Source organism: Miniopterus natalensis, chromosome 3 (genome assembly GCF_054644295.1).
Source record: "Miniopterus natalensis isolate mMinNat1 chromosome 3, mMinNat1.hap1, whole genome shotgun sequence".
Lineage (NCBI taxonomy): Eukaryota > Metazoa > Chordata > Mammalia > Chiroptera > Miniopteridae > Miniopterus > Miniopterus natalensis.
Window position 1 is genome coordinate 76489724 of NC_142083.1, and position 19082 is coordinate 76508805.

A 19082-nucleotide genomic window follows, 5' to 3' on the forward strand; every position below is an offset into this window, starting at 1 on the left:
AACCCAATAGGAAACTATAAGCAAAATATGTTAACAGGTATTACACAGAAGAGGAAATATGGCCCCAAAATGATGTTCAACCTCATTAGATCAAGGGATTGTACATCAAGACTAAAGAAATAAAATACTTTACACACGTTCAAATGGCAAGTCAATTGCTGGAGAGTTTGTGGGTCTCTTAGGCCTTACAGATAAGAGTGTAAATGGGTGCAGCTGCTTTGGGAATGAACTTGAAAATTGAATTTTCATACTCTGTGCCCAGTGGTTCCCCTCCCAGGTATATATCCAATAGAACGTTCACAGTGGCAAAACCTATATTCAGGTGATGGAATGTGCAAAAGTCTTAAAGGAATGAACTACAGCCACTCACCACAATATGGATGGGTCGTGGTTATGGTAATAGTGCCAAATGCTTACAGCATGACACCTTTTTAAAAAATCTTTATTGATCACAGAAACAGTGACTAAATGGCACACTAGATCAGATGGATTTAATTGACATTTGCATAACATTTCACCCCAAAGCTGCAGAATGTACATTCCTCTCAAGTGCACATGGTCATCCTCAAAGATAAACCACGTTAGTACACAAAACAAGTCTACAAGTTCAAGAAGATTGAAATCATCAAGCATCTCGGAACACACTGGCATGAAATTAGAAACCAGCTACAGTAAAAAAACACATTCACACACATGGAGGCTAAAGAGCATGTTATTAAATAATGAATGGGTTACCAATAAGATCAACAAAGAAATCAAAAACTTCCTGGAAACAACTGGAAAGGACCACACAGCAACCCAGAATCTATGGGACACAGCGAAAGCAGTCCCAAGAGGGAATTTCATAGCACTGCAGGCCTACCTCAAAAAGCAAGAAACATTTCTAATAAACTATCTAACCCTACAACTTAAAGAATTAGAAAGCTCCCCTGTGAAGCCTTCCGGACCAGGGCTTTTGTTTGCTGGGAGTTTTTTTTATTACTGCTTCGATTTCATCAGTTATTAGCCTATTCAGGTTTTATGATTCTTCCTGATTTAGTTTTACATGATTTTACTCATATGTGGAATCTAATAAAATAGACTGAGGAACAAAATAGAACCAGAGACATAGAAGCATGGAGCAGACTGATGAATCTCAGTGGGAAGGTGGGGGTGGGTGGGTAGGGAAAGATTAATCAAAGAACTTATATGCATATATGCATAACCCATGGATACAGGCAGTAGTGTGGTGAAGACCTGGGGGGTGCAAATGCAGGGTGGAGGGGATCAATGCGAGAAAAAGGGGTATCTAATACTTTCAACAATAGAGATAAATTTTAAAAAAATAAAAATATTTATTGTTGAGAATATTAGATATCCCCCCCTTTTTCCCACATTACCACCCTCCACCTGCCCCACCCCAGGCCTTGTCACTTCTTTATATATATTTTTAAAAAACCTTTAGAAATAACATCACAAAACCAATTTTTATAAAAGGTAGGGTGAGGCAAAAGAATGGAATATTCTAGGTTCCATTGGGTAGTGAGTTAATTACCAGAGAGAAATGTCATAAATGGCTGGGGATGAGGGGTGGGAGTCATGCTCATTTGCACCTTGAGACAACTTCATAGTGGGCTCCAGGGGCTTCTAGAATGTGTGTACTTCTTAAGGTGTATTTTTTCTGAAGAAAATCCATAGCTTCCCATTAGCCTTTAAGGTATATGTGACCCCAGGAGATTCTCATCCTTGGGACTAGAGTTCTTAGAGCTGTTACATTCCTCCTACCTAGGCATTGTGCTTCTGTAACAAGTGTGCACACAGCTTAATCAGCTGTGAGCTGAAAAGCTAAACAGCCCTGTTGGGAATGATGAAAAAGTTTTGGAAATAGTTATTGGTTGTACAACATTGTGAGTATAATTAATGCCACTGAATTGCACTGTTAAAGTGGTAAATTTTATGTTACATATAATGTAATATACCAAAACCCATTGAATTGTAAAACAAAAGACAAAAACAACAAAGTGCACTAGAATTTCTACAACTGGACATGAACTGTCTAGTTTGTTGTTTTTTTTAAGCTTATTCTTTAATTCACAAGTAAATGGTTTATAAATAAAACAGAACCTGGAGGAATTTGAGAAGTACCTAGAAAGGGGGCAAGCTCCTCTGCCCCAGGTCAAAAAGGGTCTTCAGGTTGACAGGTCCCTGTTTTTGTAGGTGGAAAATGGGCTCAGAGAGGATCCAAGAGAGCTGGTCACATGTGGTCAGACCTGGAGCCTGCCAGTACTCAGTTACTCCTCCAGCACCTGCCATTGTGAAGGCCCAAGACAGAAGCCAGGAATGTAGAACAGAACTCCGTTCCCATTAGAGGTGTTGGAGCTTCTGACCATCTCTGCAGGCAGGAAACCCCTGGGAAGCACTTGGGACAGATGGAAACCTACCAGGCTTGTCCCAGTTGTGTGAGGAAGGGCCAGGCAGGCAGCCCAGCGAGGAGGGCTGCTGGCTTTCACCCACTGATGTCCCTGCACTCAGGTGGTGGAAAGATAATGGGCTTTGGACGCTTTGGGGTCTGGGTTCAAATCCATTAGCCTCTGAGGCAACGTGTTCTCACCTGTGTAAAAACTAATTTTCAGCCAGCAAGAGTGACCATGGGGATTAAATGTAGCCTCGCCCACATGAAATAAGGGGTGGTGGTGATTGCACGGGCACAGATTTGGGAGTCAGGTGAGGTTAGTTTTAGTCCTGGTTTCACCACATTCAGGCATGGGGGCAAGCTCCTGGCAGTGAGGGCCCGCCCACAGGATCTCCCAAAACAAGCTCTAGGTCACGCACTGCCCTCCTCGCCCACGGGGTGGCGGCAGCGGGCCCAGCCCTTGGTTTCTGTTTCGGTTCCTGCTGAGCCTCCTGTCTGCACTTGGCCCCGCGCCAGCGCTGGCTGGGCCTGGACTGCGGGAAGTCTGGCCACCCCTGCTGGGGCCACGAGAGACACCCAATCCCAGGCCCGGTGCTGGGGAGACCAGACTCTGAAGTGCCAGGCTGAGGGGTGCTAGGGGACCCTCAGAGGCTTCCCTGGGATCCCTGGCAGTCGGGATGCCACTAATAGTTTCCTGGCCTTGAGCAAATTACTAATGACCAGCAGCATGAACACTGGAGCCCACTCCCGTGGTTACCAATCTCTCCCAGCGAGCCGGAGCCTTCCAGACCTCACATTACCTTGCACAGCTGAGGGAAGGGGCTGGCCAGGGGCAGCCGCCGGTCAGAATGAGGCTGTGCTCACGCTGCCAGTGCTCTCACCCTGCTCTGCCCGTGAGCCTCGTCTGGAAAATGGGGGTGATGAGATGTGGTACCCAGGACTGGAGAAGCTGTGATTGTCCTTCCTTCTCCTGACCTTCAGCTTGGCTGCCTGTCTTGCTCCCTCTAATGCCTGTGGCTGTCCTTTCCCCTGTCAACTATTGTTGTCTCCAGCTGTTTGGTAGGTCTTCTCTGTCCACCCATGTCCCATGTTCTGTGTATGTGTGTGTGTGTGTGTGTGTGTGTGTGTGTACTGTATGTCTCATTCTTAGGACTCTGGCTCTCTGAGTATTTGGCCTCGGCTCTCTCAATGTGTCTCTGACAGTCTGTGGGTCTCTGTCTCTCTGTCTTCCTGTGTCTCCCCCTCTCTCCCAGTCTGAAGCTCTTGGTTGATCTCAGTCTCAGTCTCTGCCTGTCTCTCTATCTGTCCCCCTGTGTCATTGTATGTTGTGTGTGTGCTCCTCTTTCTCATTTTCTCCCTGACTGTTTATCTTTTTCTCTCTTACCCTCTCTCTCCAATTCTGTGTCTCTAGGTCTCTGTGTGTGCGTGTTTTCAGTGTTGGTGTACATTTGTGTGTTCTCTAGTGTGTGCTTCTCCTGCTCTCGCTGCCTGTGTGCCCATGTGCACGCTCCCATTTCATTCTCCCTGTCTCTCTGTGTCTCTCTTACTCCCATGTGACTTGTGTTTACATGTGTGTATTTAGTGTGTGTGATTAAAAAAAAAAATTTTAAAACCTTGACCAGTTTGCTTAGTGGTTAGAGCATCAGTCCACAGACCGAAGGGTCCTGGGTTCGATCCCTGGCCCTGGTCTGGGCTCATGCCAGAGGCAACTAATCGATGTTTCTCTCTCACATCGATGTTTCTCTCTCCCTCCCTTCCACTCTCTCTGAAAAGCAATGGAAAAAAATCCTCGGGGGAGGATTAAAAAAAAATTGTGTGTGTGCGCGTCCATGTCTCCTGTTCCCTGCGCCTGTCTCTGCCTCTCAATTCCCACGCCCCCCCCCCCGCCCCCCCCCCGGGCCTGTGTCTCCCTCTGTTCAAGCAGAGCCTGTCCGGCAGGGCAGCGGATGTGAGGGATGATTCAGTCGCTGACAGGAAGTCTGCCGCCTTGCCTGCTGCCCGCAAGTGTCTGTGGCGTTAGTGTCAGTTCCAGCAGGTGTGTGGGCTCAAGATGAGGTGGCCGCAGTGAAGAGCCTTCAGCTCCCAGGTAAGCCTTTCCCAGGAGTGTCAGGAGCTCGGCCTTGAGGACAGGGGTCCCGAGGCCACCCCCATCCCCGACACCCTATGGGGGTTAGAGTCGCCTCACGGGCCCAGCTTGAGCACTTGGCGGCCCGCTGGGGGAGGTGGGAAGATGTCAGGACGCCTGGCACCCCCTCCTTTGGCCCCAGTCCTGCCCTGGCACCCCTGACTAGGGAGCCCTCACCCTGGACCCTGTAGCACTCAGAGGGGCAGCGGTTTCTGGGGCTTCAGCTGCTTTCCGGCCCTTACCTTCCCCCGCCCGGCCTGCAGTCCTAGGAAGCCTCCGGGGTGGTCCCATCCCTTCCAGAGACTGGTGAGGGGCCAGGACAGTGGCTCCCCAGGTCCATGCCCATGAGCCTAGGTTTCTTCATCTGTAAAATAGAACTGTAGCATCCCAGACACTGGACTACGGGAGCATGGGGGAGGCTTCACAGGCAAGTGTACGCAGGTCCTGCCCCAGGCCAAATGGAAACTGTCCCTGCCACCCCCTCTCTAATCCCCAGCCCAGCCTGCCAACTCCCTGCTGGGGTTCTGAGAGGTGTAGGCCCTGGGGAGCTCCCTGTGCCCAGCTCTGTCAACAGGTGGCCTGGCCTTCACCATCCCCAACTGCTACCCTGGAACAAGGGCTGCCAGACCCTGCATCAGTCACCTGAGCATTGAGAGCCTCCATTAGAGGCCTCTCGGCAGCCTCATCCGAAGGCCAAGGTTATTTGGGAAAACCAAACATACCCCAGAGCAGAGCTCGGTAGCTAAAGCCTTTCCAGGGCTCAGCCCAGGACCTCCCACTCTACCCCCACCCCCAACCTGCCCTGCAGTCCTGGTGGGCCTCAGTTTCCCCATCTACAGTATGACAAGTGCTGGGAGAGTGGGCCTTTCTCAGACGCTGAGACCCGCATAGCCCAGCACCAAGGGCTTTCCCACAGCCAGCTTGTTGCAAACCTTGTTCATATGAAAACTGCCCACTTCCCCTTGAGCTATTTTGGCCTGCGAAGCCATGGGCTGTAGCAGCCTCCCTTCCTACCCCACCCAGCCCTGCTTGGCTTCTTGGGGCCTCCTGAAGCCGTTGCTTCTGCCTCTCCTGGGGCCCAGCCTCCTCTCCCTCCACCTCACCCCACCCCGCCTGCTCTCAGGACATGGGTGGAAAGTGACGAGAGAGGGCAGATTTATTCAGGGGGTGGGGGGGAGCCACAGGAGTTTCCCTCAAATTAGTCTCTTTTTTAAAAAAAGTTTGGTTCTTAAAAATGTAATATAAGAAAAAGGTGAAGGAGTGTGGCCTACAGAGGCAGCCTGCCCTGGGTTTGGATTCTGGCTCCATGACTGGCCAGCTGTGTGATCTTGGACAGAGTACATACCTCTCTGGGCCTGGCATCTCCCACATGATGCTGCGGGTGTCTGTGACAACTAACAGGGGCTGGGACAAGATCACTCTCTCTTCCGATCCCACTCTCTCTTCTGCCTCTCCTGGGGCCCAGCTCCTCTCGGGCCCCAGCGCAGCGCCCATACAAGGCAATGGAGGGAGGCTCAGGCTGCCTGTCCGGGGACCAGGCGGAGAAGGCACTGGATAGAGCTGCTCCACACTGTTCGCTGCAGGCCCAAAGGCAGCTCTGGCCCCAACAGGCTGCCCCTGCCCCTGCCCCTGCCCCTAGGACCGAGGTGATGGCCAGTCATGGTGGTCACAGGCAACTGTGCCCCACCCTGCACTAGCACCTTCCATTCATCATCTCGATGCCAGGCCTCATGTGACAAACCTACGGGAAGAGCGTCATTATTTCCCTCATTTAACAAAGGGGTGACCAAAGGCCCATGACACGGGGATTCAATTTTTATTCCTGGGCAGAATTTGCATTTGCATGCTCCCCTCCCCAGCCTCCCCCAGCGCCAGGTGGGTGGAGGTGGCCCAGGGCTGGGGCCACCCCTGAGTGTGCTTCACCTCAGGAAGCAAGAGGGCTCTCCCATAGTCAGGGACCCCGGGGTGGAGGGCCACCCTTCCCCAGAGGTCAGCAGGCCAGCCCTTCAAGGGCCAAGTCGAAAGCATGGACTTCCTTCTGGGGATGGCCGGTGGTGGACTCATGTCCCAGCTCTCAGGGATGGGCATGTGTGTGACCCACCCCGTGTGTCCATGCCCAAATCTCCTTCGGGGACAGAAAGTCACTGTCCTAACCAAAGGATAAAGTTGCTGAGGGGCAGGATCCTGAGGGAGCTGTCCAAACTAGCCAGCTGGAAGTAAGACCCTCAGTAGGTTTCTCTGAAGGAAGCGCAGCCATGAGCCTGGCTGGACGTGCTTCACCCCCTTTTCACAGATGAGAATACTGAGGCCAAGAGGTGCTGAGGCACAGGCAGGGCTTGACCCCAGGAGACCTCCCTCTAAGGCAGGTGTCCCCAACTTCAAACAGCCTGAGATGGACTTGGGCTACCCAGGAGTCTGGGAAGGAGTCCGCCCTGCGGCGGCCACAGGAGGCAGGGCAAGGTGTGCAGACCAGGACAGCAGTGCCCAGCCTCTGAGAGGAGGGCAAGCGGATCCCTCTCAAACAACACCCTGCATGACAGGGGTCGATCTTTCTTCTCCGTGGAGGCTGCTCCGTCACGAGATTTGGGAAGTCTGTGTTCCCACGGACTTACTCAGCGTTCTGGGGAAGGAGAAGTGGTTCTCTGTGACCCGTCCCTGAGCGGGGCTCCGCACCGCGTGACGATTTCTTGTCTTTGCCAGACATTCAGGAAGCTCAAAGAGGTGAGGGTGCAGGTAGGGGCACACAGGCTTCAGGGGAGCCTGAAGCCAGAGGTGGGCAGTGCGAAGTTCATCTTCTCCCCAAGGCTACCCCTCCCCAGCTGTAAGGGGGGGGAGCCCTCCTCCCAGATGCTCAATGCAGGACACACAGGTGTGCACAGAGTGGACGCTCAGTGGTGGGGGCTCCATGTGCTACCTGGGGCATGGCCCCCTCAGACACCCCCTGCTGCCCTTCATCTATGTCCTGAATATTTTGAGGGGGCTAAATCTCCTTTCAGTTCCAATGATTCTCCTTGGAAACTCCCTCAAGAAGGCTGCACTTGCCTTCACCTGACCCTGGTGCATGGTTTTGATCGCCAAAGCCCAACAATCGCAGTGTGGCACTGAGGCCGTGGCTGGGACCAGCCATTAAGACAGCAGTCAGCAGTCAGTAGTCGGGGATTCAGGGCCTCCTTGCCCTGCAGCCTCTCTCCTCCAGCCCCACATCCCACCATGAGCCACCGTGTGCACATGCCAGGTCCCTTTGCCCTGAGCACGCTTCTCCCATGTTCTCAAGCCCACCTCCTCCAAGAAGCCTTCCCTGATCTCCCTCCTCCCAGCTCCCAAGATGGGAGGAATCTGGGTGCACAGATGTTTAATGAATGGAAATCCCACCCCCACCTTCTCCAGGAGGCCATGGATGAGGCGGAAAATTGCCTTAGGTTTGGGTGAGGGTTGCTAGGGGCTCCCATGCAGAAGGGTGTCCACAGACTTTGAGCTTGGGAAAGAAAGATGGATTTATAGGAGGGAGGAGATGCAGTAGGCAAAGCCAGAGTTAGGGTCTGGATACTGGAACCTGGGTCCTGTCTTTCCACTTAGCAATTGTGAGATCTCTGGCCTCAGTTTCTTTATCTGTGAGATGGAGTAAGCCTGTCCTTCAAAGGGCAATTGTGTCAATTAAGCAAGAGCATATACAGGAGTGTGCACATGACATGGTGCCGTCGGGTGGGTCCCAGAACCTTCCAGCACTTATCACGTATTGATGCTGGCCCTGGTGAGGTCAGATGGAGGAATAGGTCTGGTCCTCCAGCAGGGTGCGCAGGGCGCTCCCACAGCGTAGACTCAGCTGTGGGGCTGTCAGGGGACAGTGGGGTTAAGAAATCTGAGGGTGTGGGACTGGGCGGGTTCCTGGAGTGGTAGCCCTCTAGCCCTCCCACACTGGCTCATGGGGGCCCCCATGTTGTAGTGTTGCAGGAAGTGGCCAGGAGCAGACATGAGTGCAGAGACGGAGCTGCTGTGGCCCGGAGTGGCCCTTCTGCTGCTGCTGGGGCTGGTGGCCAGCCTGTGTGTACGCTGCTCCCGCCCAGGTAAAGGAGGGATTACGATGGCTGGTGGGGTGGGTATGGAGGGGGGCTCATGGGCACAATGGAGGAGGCAGTGTACCCAGAAACCCCCTCAGGCCCAGACCCAGCTGTAGTTAGAAGGGTCAGTCAGATAAGCCTCACAATACGGGGGGGCGACTCCCCCAAGGGCTGGCCCCAAACTGCCCCTGAATACAATCAGGCTTTGGTTTTGCTGGGTCAAGGGGTATGTCCGGGGCCCGGGAGGGGGGTGAGGGGGTTGCTCTGGACAAGGGAGGGGAGGCTGGGCTGCTTGGGGTGTCCACCTTCTCTATGCCCTGCTCTCCTAAATAAACGGTGAGAAACACCCTGTCAGTGTCAGGTGGCCCACAGTGATTGCAGGCCCCGTGTCCTGTCCTAGGCCTGCACAGGGCACAGGGCAGACAGGATGAGAGGAGTCTCAGTTCCCACCCTGACTCTGAACACTTGCTAATCCGGTCCCGTTCTTGCAGGTGCGAAGAGGTCCGACAAAATTTATGAGCAGAGGAACCTGTGAGTGCCTCGGTGTCCCTGGCCCAGTGACTTTGTGTGCCCTAGGTGTAGGAATCCACCTGGCCGTCCCAGCATGCTGTCCCTCACCCCTCTACTCACACCTCCTCCATGCTGGCTCTGGTGGGTCCTAAGCAGTCAAGGGAAGGAGAGGGGGCACCCAGGGGCTGTCCAGGCCCTGCCCCACTGGTCAGCAGGGGCTTCGGGAGGAGGGGATGCCACTCTCCAGCTGGCCCAAGAGCATCTCCCGAGATCCTCCCTGTGAACCCAGCCCAGGGCAGCCTGCTGTGCTGGGGGGGGGGGGTTGACAGAGGAATCTGGCCCTTTGGTGCAATGGGGGGGGGGGGGGGACAGAGACTGGGCACAAAGCAAAATGTGAACTGTGTCTGAGTCTCCCCTGAAAAATGCTAAAGGAGCTCAGGGGAGGCTGTGGGCATGTCCCTCGGGGCATTAAGGAAGGCCTGATAGAGGACGTGGCAAAGATTTTAAGAGAGAAAGAGGCAAAAGCGGATATTCCAGAGAAAGAGAGAGAGAACAGTGTGGGCAGTCGCTGACAGAGGACCAGGGTGGACACTGTCTTCCAGGGATGAGGTGGCAGGTACCGTGTGTCTTGGAGAGATGAGCTGGATGAGGGTGGGGAGAGGCCTTGGCCTTCGTTCTGAGGGCCAAAGGGGCCACAGAAGAGCTGGGAGCAGGGGCTTGTGTGCAGCAAGAAGGAGGGAGATGGGGTAGAGATGAAATATGGGGTCAGTGAACCCAGCAGAGTGGTGGGACCCAGGTGACGGAGCCCCAGGCATCTTGAGAGCAGAGGGGCTGCTCTGTGAGTCCTGGAAGGGTCAGCAGTGCTGGACGCTGCAGACCAGGTTGGCCCTAGATCAACCCCAGGCAAGCGGGCAGCGGCCATTGGCGTCCTTACACTGACTAGAAGAGGGACTGATGGAGGGCTTGGGGAACCCCTGAGGCCTGCGTGTGCACATGTGCACAGGCCTGAACGCCCACTCATACCCACACGCTCCCTGCACACTTGCTCATGCGTGCACTTCTCACACATGCAGCACTATATGCACACCCGGGTGGCTACTCACGTACAAACGCACACACACACCCTTTCTCATTTCCTTTTGCAACTGAAAAACCACAGTGAGATTTGAAAATAGAATTTCCCCATCCAGACCCACCCCTGGGGCCAGGGCTGGATCTTTCTGGGCATCTTTGGCTACTTGGCTGTCTAGATTGCCGGCCCACAAACTCCACCAGGGGTGGGCTGGGCTCCCCTGGTGTCCCCTACTCTTCTGGGGCAAGGCAGGCCTCCTCAGTGTCTCCCCTCTCCCCTCCTCCCTCAGTCCCTGCCCACTCAAGGCCCCTAATTGGTCTTAGAACTGTGGACTAAACCTCCTCACGTAGGGGTGGGAAAATGGGGCCAGGGTGGAAGGGGGTAAAAAGGGAAGCTTGGGTTCTCCCCACCTCCCTAGGGTTCAGTCCTGCCAGCCTATACGAAACAACTGCTATGTGTGCCAGGCCCAGCTCCTGCAATACCTCCTCCGAGAAGCCATGCCTGACTCTGTCCTGTAAATTTAGAGCATCCTTCCTAAATCAGGTCATCTTGACCCCCAGCACCCCAGGAGCTCCTGGAAGGCTGGGCCAGGTACCCACATTAGTCCAGGGGAGGAGCCCAAAATTCTTTCATGGTTAACTAACCTGCTCCACCATCCTTAGTGGTGACTTCCATTCTCAAGGGCACTTGGTGGTCCAAAATGGCAGCTGGGGCTCCAGCCCTCACCTCTGCATTTCAGGCAGGAGTAAGAGTGAAGAAGAAGAGCAAAAAGGCTGTACTCCAGTTGTCAGTGACTCCTTTAAGGAACTTTCCCGGAAACCCCAACAACCTTGGCTTGCATTTCATTGAACAGAGTTTAATCACGTGGCCACACTCAGGGGCAAGGGAAATGCAGCCTTGTAGATGGGCGTGCTGCTGGCTAAACAAAAGTCAGGGTTGTGTTTCAAAGGAAGAAGGGGACACTGGGCAATGGCCAGACACCTGGCTGTGTCTGCTCACCCTGAAGTAGCCCCATCAGTTATTAGGTAGTAAATGGTGTGCTTGAGGGGCGTGCTCTCTTAGGAATGTTAAACACTCCTGGGGTGGTAGATGGGGGTAAGGGGCAGCCTCCTTGTTGCTTCGGGTTGAAGTCACCGCTGGGTCCCTGAGGAGTCACCCCAACCATCACACCCCAGAGTCTCGGGGCTGCCTCCCCAGCCCTGCCCACAGACCCTCCTGACCATCTCGGAGGGTTCCTGGGTAGGCCATGTTGAGGGCTGGGGGTCTCTGGCAGCTGCTCCAGGCCAGGGCCATGTGGAAAGTGCAGGCACCCAGTGGGCAGGGGCAGGGAGCAGTCCAGGGAACGAGGCACCAGGGGGCAGGGCTCAGGCTCTGAGACCGGAGGGGTGGCAATTCCTTCTCATTCTTGCTCTGGTGTATCCCTCCTCTCTGTTCCTTGACCCCATCGGTCCATCTCTCCTCTCTGTCCCTTGGGCTGTGGGAGGCCGGGCCCTAGCTCAGAACAGTCCCGTATGTTTCCAGGCAAGAGAACCAACAGAACTTTGCAGTGACCCGGACCTACTCCTGTGAGTCCAGGGGCCGGGCTCGGGGTGGGGGTTTCGTATCAAAGTCCCTTCTGCCTTCATCGCCCTGAGGTGGTGGCCACACCTGACCTGGTAGGGTGAGGGGGTGAGGGGGCTACATTGACAAGCTGGCCTGGGGGGTCCAGCCAACACTTCCTTGTCCTTTGCAGTGGCCGGGCAGGCCTGGCCAGGCTCCCTGATGGAAACAGCCTCTGACCTGGCACCAGCAAGGTAGGAATGAGCCCCTTGTCCTGGGCCCAGGGGAGTCACAGCCCCCACTGGAGGTAATGAGGAGGACCCTGGGGGTCCCAACCTGGCTGAGTCCAGGCCAAGACCTTACTCCCTCCTCAGACCTCAAGCTGGATTCTAGAGCCCTAGCAGGCCTTCAAATCCCCTGAAAAACCCTAGGGCCATTCCTCACCCCTCAGGCCCTCCTCAGCCCCTACTCCCCCCTCCCCTGCAGGAAGGATAAGCTGCTGTGGTTCTCCCCAAGCCTCGAGGGTGAGTGACACTTGGACCAGGAGTGGGGCAGGGGTGAGGTGAGACTGAGACAGGTAAATCCTTGGCGGGACAGGTACTGCGCAGGGGTGCAGGGGAGGTTGGGTGAGGACCAGGGGAGCCAGGGCAGAGGAGACACACAGCCAGGCTGGGAGGCCTGATGGGATTGGCCTAGTAGGGGAGGGGACAGAGAACAGGTGCAAAGGTGCGAAGGTAAGAAACCCTTGGCCTTTCTTCCAGATCCTGCGTCCCCGAGGTACCAGAACTTCAGGAAAGGTAGGTGGGCTCCAGGGATTGGGGGCTGCGGTGGGGCCACCTCCAGGAGTTTAGGCCTAACTCTGCCTCCTCCTGCAGGACGCAGACACACATCAGATGCATCATACATGTGAGTGGCCTGCTCCCAGCCCTGGCACCTCGTCCCATCCCTGCCTACACCTGCCCTGAACTTCCTTATTTATGAAGGTCTCTTGCCCTAGAACCCGCCAGCCCAGGCCCAGGCAGGCTCTTGTGGGAATGGGGACAGAGACAGGGACATGGTCCTACTCTGGGGACGGCCTGTGTGTGGGAATTCATCCTGCATCACCCAGTCAGAGACAAGTTACAGGGGCACCTAGAACCCCAGAGAGGAACAGTCTTCAGATATCTCACAGATGGACAAACTGAGGCCCAGGGCAGGTGGACATTTGCCTAGGGTCACATGGCCAGGTGGCTACTGCCAGGCCACCACCCCCTCAGCCCCAAGGTGGCTCAGGGGTCCAGGGAAGTGGGATAGAGGGTTTGAAGGAGACCCTGGCCCAGCCCCCATGGGCCCCTGGGGAATGATGGCCGGAGCAGCCCTTGCTTCACTGCCCCCCCTCCCCAGGAAGCCCCTACCCCGACCATGACCTGCCCAGCAACTGGTGTTGTGTTTTCTTGCCAGAGACCCCATCAACATGGACTATGGCAACTGGGGGCAGTCCCAGAAGCTCCGGGAAGGTGAGGCAGAGAGGGAGGAGAGGGGTAGGGAGGAGGGGCACGCAGCTCAGCTTCACTGGTGGGACCAGAGGCGTTTAGGAGACTCAGAGGTGGAGACTGGGCCTTGGTTTGGATGCACTGAGGAGTCTGGGGAAGATGAGGGAGCTGGCACCATGGGCAGGAGCCCAGGAGCAGAGGAGAAAAGGGACGTGTGGGAGTTAGGGGTGGGCCACAGGGGTGAGGAAGCAAGAGACAGATCTCTGGACAGGAGGAAAGCTGGGCCCCTTGTCATACAAGCCCCATTCGGGGCTGGGCACATATGGGACCTCAGAGGAAAGCCCTGGATGGGCAGACTTGATGGATGCTGAGCCCTGCAGGCTCTGAGGATGCTGGAACTCTAGGCCCTTAACACCTTTGCTTTAAGGAAAGAGAAACTGAGGACTGAGGGCAGGGAGTGCCTGCTGAGAGATGTACAGGCCTGGGCTCCTGCCTGGGCCGTTTTGGGGTGGGGGTGAGGAGCCGTGGTGGGCAGGGAGTGAGGTCCTCTCTTTCCCCCTGCCACTTCCAAGCTGGGGTGGGGCCCTCATTTCTCAGAGTCCTTTTGATGTAAATGGACGCTGGGTGGGATAGTGGTTAGACTCAGCTTCCCAGTTGGAATGGGGGTCAATGCTGGGTTGCCAGGCTCTGATATGCCATACCCAGCCTAGGCCCCTGGACAAAGGCTCTCAGTCCACCCAGCCCTGCCTGAAGGGTTCTGCTTCCAGATAGGTTTAGATCTGGTTCCTGTCTCTCCTGGCCCAACATGGTTCTTACTGCCTGATAGACAGGCCTCCCTTCATCCAAATCTCCATCCTGGGCTCGCCCAGCCGGGCATGGCTCAGCAGTTGAGTGTCAACCTAGGATCCAGGCAATCGGGGTTTGGTTCCCAGTCAGGGCACATGCACAGTTTGCGGGTTCTATCCCCAGTTGGGGGCGTGTAGGAGGCAGCCGATCAATGACTCTCTCATCATTGATGTTTCTCTCTCTCTCTCTCCTTCTTCTTTCCTTTCTCTGAAATCAATAAAAGATATATTTAAAAAACAACAACAACAAAAACCAAACAAAACAAATATCCATCCTGGGCCTGAATGCAGCCCCAACCCCTAACCTCCCCTCCCCAGTGCATTCAGGGGCAACCTTAGAGGACAGAGAAGGAGCCCAGGGTGGCAGCTGCTAAGCCAGCCCAGCACCCCTTAAGCTTATCCAGGGAAATGTTCAAGGCCCTGGGGGACCCAGAGGGCTGTGGGCTTAGCAGGGCTGGCTAAGGAGGGCTGGGCAGAGGGAGGGAGGAAGAGCCAGGCTTGACGATCAGAGCCTGCCATGATGAAGCCCTCTCTCCCCAGCAGATGATGATGATACCAATTCCTATGAGAATGTGCTCATCTGCAAGCAGCACGAGCCTGACTCAGGTGAGGCTGCCAGCCCGGAGCTGGGCAGGGACTGGTGAGATCTGAAGTCCCCGTGGCTCAAAGGCGTGGCCCGCCTTGAAGCCCAAAAGGTCACGGGTACCTCCAGTGCCTTTGGGTCAAGCATTGCCTCGTGTCCCAGAAGGAGGCCCCATCATCCTGGGCCTCAGTGGGAATGCTCTATGGGGAGCCCTTCCTGTCCCAAGGCACTGCCTGCACGAGGGCACAGGATGCCTCTCTGGAGGAGCCGTGGCACCTCATTGGCCTGAGGACTAGCCCTTGGTGGCTTCCCCCCTTGCAGGCCCTCTCCTGGTTTCTCTCCCTACAGGCGAAGAGGATTATCAGAACTCAGCTTCCATCCAGAAGTGGCGGGAGTCCAGAAAGGTCATAGGTGTGTGGCCCAAGAGCAGGGGCTCCTGAGTGGTCAACTTCAGCAGGCTCAGAGGGGCCTGGCCTGGGAGGATGGGGAGGAAGGGAGGCTAGAGTTGGGGGGGTGTCTGGCCTGGCAGGATGGGGAGGAAGGGAGGTGGGAGGCGGGGGAGGGGTCTGGCCTGGGAGGGCCAGGCCAGGGTGGGCTCCCCTGCAGCTGGGTCAGCTAATTTCACAATAAAGCCTTCAGCACATGGGTGGCTACACTGGCCTTGAACCATGCCAGGACGTCTCTCAGTGGCCATGGCCTCCTGAGGTCAGATCCTCCTGGACAGGCTGCCGGTCTCGCTGTGTGGATGGAGCCCACTCGCTCTGTTTCCAGGGCAGGACATATCTCTAGCAAATCCCAGAATAGGGACAGACACACCATCCAGAGCAGCCTTTGCCTTCAGGCTGCTTTGTGGCACCTGGGGGTTTGAGCCCCGTTGGGCGTTCTGGCTCGGGGAACAGGTCCGGGTGTGTCCCTGTGAACCAACTGACAGTTTGCCTGTTGGCCCACAGGGCAAGTCCAGAGAGAAGCACCCCCCTCCCCTGTAGGAAGCCCAGAGGAGGACGACGAGGGGGAGCCCGATTATGTGAACGGGGACATGGCAGCCACGGAAGCCTAGGGCAGACCTAGGAGAAGGTACAACTGCCCTGGTGCAGGGTGGTGGCCTCACTGGCCAGAGGAGCCCCATTCTACGGGAAAAAGATGAGACCTCAGGCTGGAAGAGCCATGGTGGGGGTCAACGGGGAGCACCCATGGGTGCCGAAATGGGGTGGCTCTGCAGGGTGCTGGGCTTGCCTACCCTGTCCCCAACTCCCATGGCAGACTTGGTAAGGTGACAGATTCATCGCAAGCACAAAGATCTCAGGCTGTGAGGTTGTCAGGCAGGGAAGTTTGGTGAGTCGGGTGAAGCTGGGCTCTGGGTGGGTCTCTGCAACCTTGGGGGAGTGACAACCTCCCCAGACCTATTTCCTCACTTGCAAAATGGAGCCAATGGGACCTGTGTCTTAGACAAGACGCTGCACATAAAGCATGAGCCCAGCAGGGCTTGGCCAGCGTTGTACTCAGGGACAAGGGGCAGGACTGGGAGATGATGGTACTTATGACAATGGTGGCTGAACTGTGTTAAGCCACTCTGCAGGCCAGCATGGAGTCAAGTGTTCACACACACCATCTCTTGCCACCCAGAGGCAAGTCCCAAGAGAAGCACCTCACTCCCCTGTAAGCCATCTGCCCAAGGTCACACTTAGAATAAGTGGAGGGGGAGGACATTAGAGTGGCAGGATCCACTCCAGAGCTCTCTTGGTGGGTGGTGGGCTGGGCCTGCCAGGAGCCAGCCACAGAAATTTGAGCCCAACATACAGAGGCCCACTGTTCATTTTCATCCAATATTTACCACACCTGCCAGGGGCATGTCCTGCCGTTGGTGCTAGGGACACAATAGTAAACCCAACACACAAAATGCCGACACTGTGGTGGATAGATACAACCGATCCCTGTGAGCTAAGAGACAGGAGAGCCCAGCCTGTGTGGCTTGGCAGTTGAGCACAAACCTAGGATCCAGGAGATCCAGGTCCGATTCCCGGTCAGGGCACATGCCCAGGTTGCAGGCTCTATCCCCGATCCCCAGTGGGGGCGTGCAGGAGGCAGCCAACCAATGACTCTCTCATCATTGATGTTTCTATCTCCCTCTCCCTCTCCCTCTCCCTCTCCCTCTCCCTCTCCCTCCCCCCTCCCCCCCCCCTCTCTCCCTTCCTCTCTCTGAAATCAGTAAAGACATATTTTTAAAAAGAGAGAGATAGGACAGAGGAAATAGAGCATGCTAGATGGTAATAAGTCCTGTGGCGACAAATCCGGCAGGGAAGAGACAGGCAGTGTGGGACTTAGGTAGGGAGGTCAGGGAAGCCTTTTGGAAGGACACTCCGGGGAAGGACACCAGGCAGAGGGACTAGTAAAGGCATGCTCAGAGGCTCTGACAACAGCGGGAGGGAGGTGGGGTGATGGGGAAGTGATAGAGGTGGAGGAAGGAAGTGGAGGCGAATCATGTAAGGCCAGCACCTGGGGTTTTTCTGAGATTTGGGAAGGGAAAGGGGAAACATGGGAAGGTTTGAAACACAAGAGTGACTTGATATTTCTAAAGGATCATTGACTACTGAACAGAGAAATGAATACAGTCAGCCCTCCAAAACCATGGATTCAACCAACCTTAGTTGCAAAATACTCAGAAAAATACTCAGGGAAAAAAATCTCAGGAAAGTTCCAAAAAACTAAATTTGAATTTGCCACACACTGAGCACTACACTGAATCCACGCAAAGGAAGTGTAGGCGTACCCTGCTGCATCCTACATGCAAATACACCGTTTACATAAGGGACTTTACCATCCTCGGGTTTTGGTATCTGATGGGCTGGGAGGGATGATCCTGGAACCAATCCCCTGAGCATACCAAGGGACAGCTATACAGGGGGACAGCAGTGGGAGCAGGGAGACCCGAAAGTTGAGAGTCTGGATAAAAGATGCCATCTTGGCCCAGGGAGGCAGCAAGAGAGGCAGATACTGAGTGTTTAGGGGAGTCAGTAGGAATCACTGATGCCTTGGATGTGGGTGCTAGGTAGAGGAGTTGAAGAGGGTTATAGGTGTTTGCCTGAGCAATGAGAGGGTGTCTGTCAGCCACTAAGATCTGGGAGGCTACAGGCAGAGCGGGTTTTGTAGGCCTGTTAACTGGAGAGGCCCATGCGGGGGAAATATGAAATGGGCGTCAGCGCCTGGAGTTGGGAAGTCAGGCTGGAGATAGACACTGAAGACAGGTCAGAAGAACCCAGGCCTTGGCCAGGACCAAAGAGCACAGTCAGGATTTTAAAGGAAAAGAGGAGCTCTTAGGATAAACTCAGCTTCATGGGTGGCTCCCTCCCCAGCCTGGGAGGGCAGCTGAATGCTGACCATCACTGTGCATCCCTCCCACTACGGAACCAGTCACTCCCGTGCCAAGGGAACAAAGTGCTCACCAAGCAGGCCTTTTAGCCAACCACTTTCCTTCTAGCCAACCATTTTCATCTTCGCTGAAGGAGCCAAGGAAGCCAGAGCTCATAGGAATGTTTACCGTCTCCCAAAGATCACTTCTCCAGAGCTGCTCTACTTCTGGACCCCACCACAGTTACTCATGGGAGGTGCACCAACATGTCCCACGGACCATCGCTCTGGCCACATGGGACCAGCCTGAGGAAGGGCAGTTACACGTGGAATCTGCTTTCCTGGGGCTGGGCAGGAGCCCGGTGCCGAGGGCAGTGCAGCTCCCGCCGTAATTGAATGCCCAGCGCTGAGGGCATGTCACATCCGCATTCCCACATCTAAAACATCTACAGTACTGGTGTTCGTATCCTTTCTGCTTTGGATTTGGATCCCAAATTGCTTACCAGTCGGTTGCTGGGATTTTTTTGTGATTGATAAGTTTGTATAATTAATTTATATAGGTGGAGCCATATTTAATATTCTACTTTCCAGGGTAGATTTTGTCTATCTTGTCTCCTATAAGCATTACATGTTCTAATTTCAGCAGACACTTGGGGAGCCCTGGCATTCCTTTCCTTGGGCCTCAGTTCACAGAAGAAGAGATGAGGCTACAGGCACCCATATGCTCTGTCAGTGGGCACATCCTGTGGACAGTTTCAGTTCTGCCGAAGGGGCAGGCAGGGTGCAGTGGTGCCCCGTTGACCGGAACCCCTCCTCTGCTCCAGGCCAGCCTCGGCTCGCTGATTGGGCAGCATGACTGTCTCATGGGAAGGGCAGAGGCCCAATGGGACCTGAGTCAGAAAAGCCAGTCAGGGAAAAATGCCTCCTCCAGTGGAAACGTCTCAATAAACCTTTTCAGTTTGAGCCGTAATTCTCCAGTGTCTGCTTTCTCTGCTTCATGCAAAACCAGGGGAATGAATCGGCCTCTTGTTTCATAGAAACGGACCCTGAGGCCTGGAGAGAGGGAGGGCTGGGGATAGAACCTTGGGCCCCAAGTCCAGCTCTTTCCAGGATGCCACACCAATTCTTTCCATGAGAAATT

The 19082-nt window shown here is 55.0% G+C and overlaps 1 protein-coding gene across 1 annotated transcript; it reads left to right on the plus strand.

The window, feature by feature from the left end:
- The first annotated feature begins 3399 nt into the window (after window positions 1-3399).
- LAT2 (linker for activation of T cells family member 2) lies at window positions 3400-18355 on the plus strand. The gene is given in 18 exon segments (XM_087815204.1): window positions 3400-3451; window positions 4314-4341; window positions 4343-4368; window positions 4371-4478; window positions 6113-6213; window positions 6698-6712; window positions 8473-8581; window positions 9067-9106; window positions 11679-11722; window positions 11890-11950; window positions 12183-12220; window positions 12458-12493; window positions 12572-12602; window positions 13137-13192; window positions 14557-14623; window positions 14940-15007; window positions 15547-15670; window positions 18072-18355. Coding segments are annotated over 17 exon segments (987 nt in total). The 3' UTR covers window positions 15654-15670; window positions 18072-18355.
- Window positions 18356-19082: the final 727 nt, after the last annotated feature.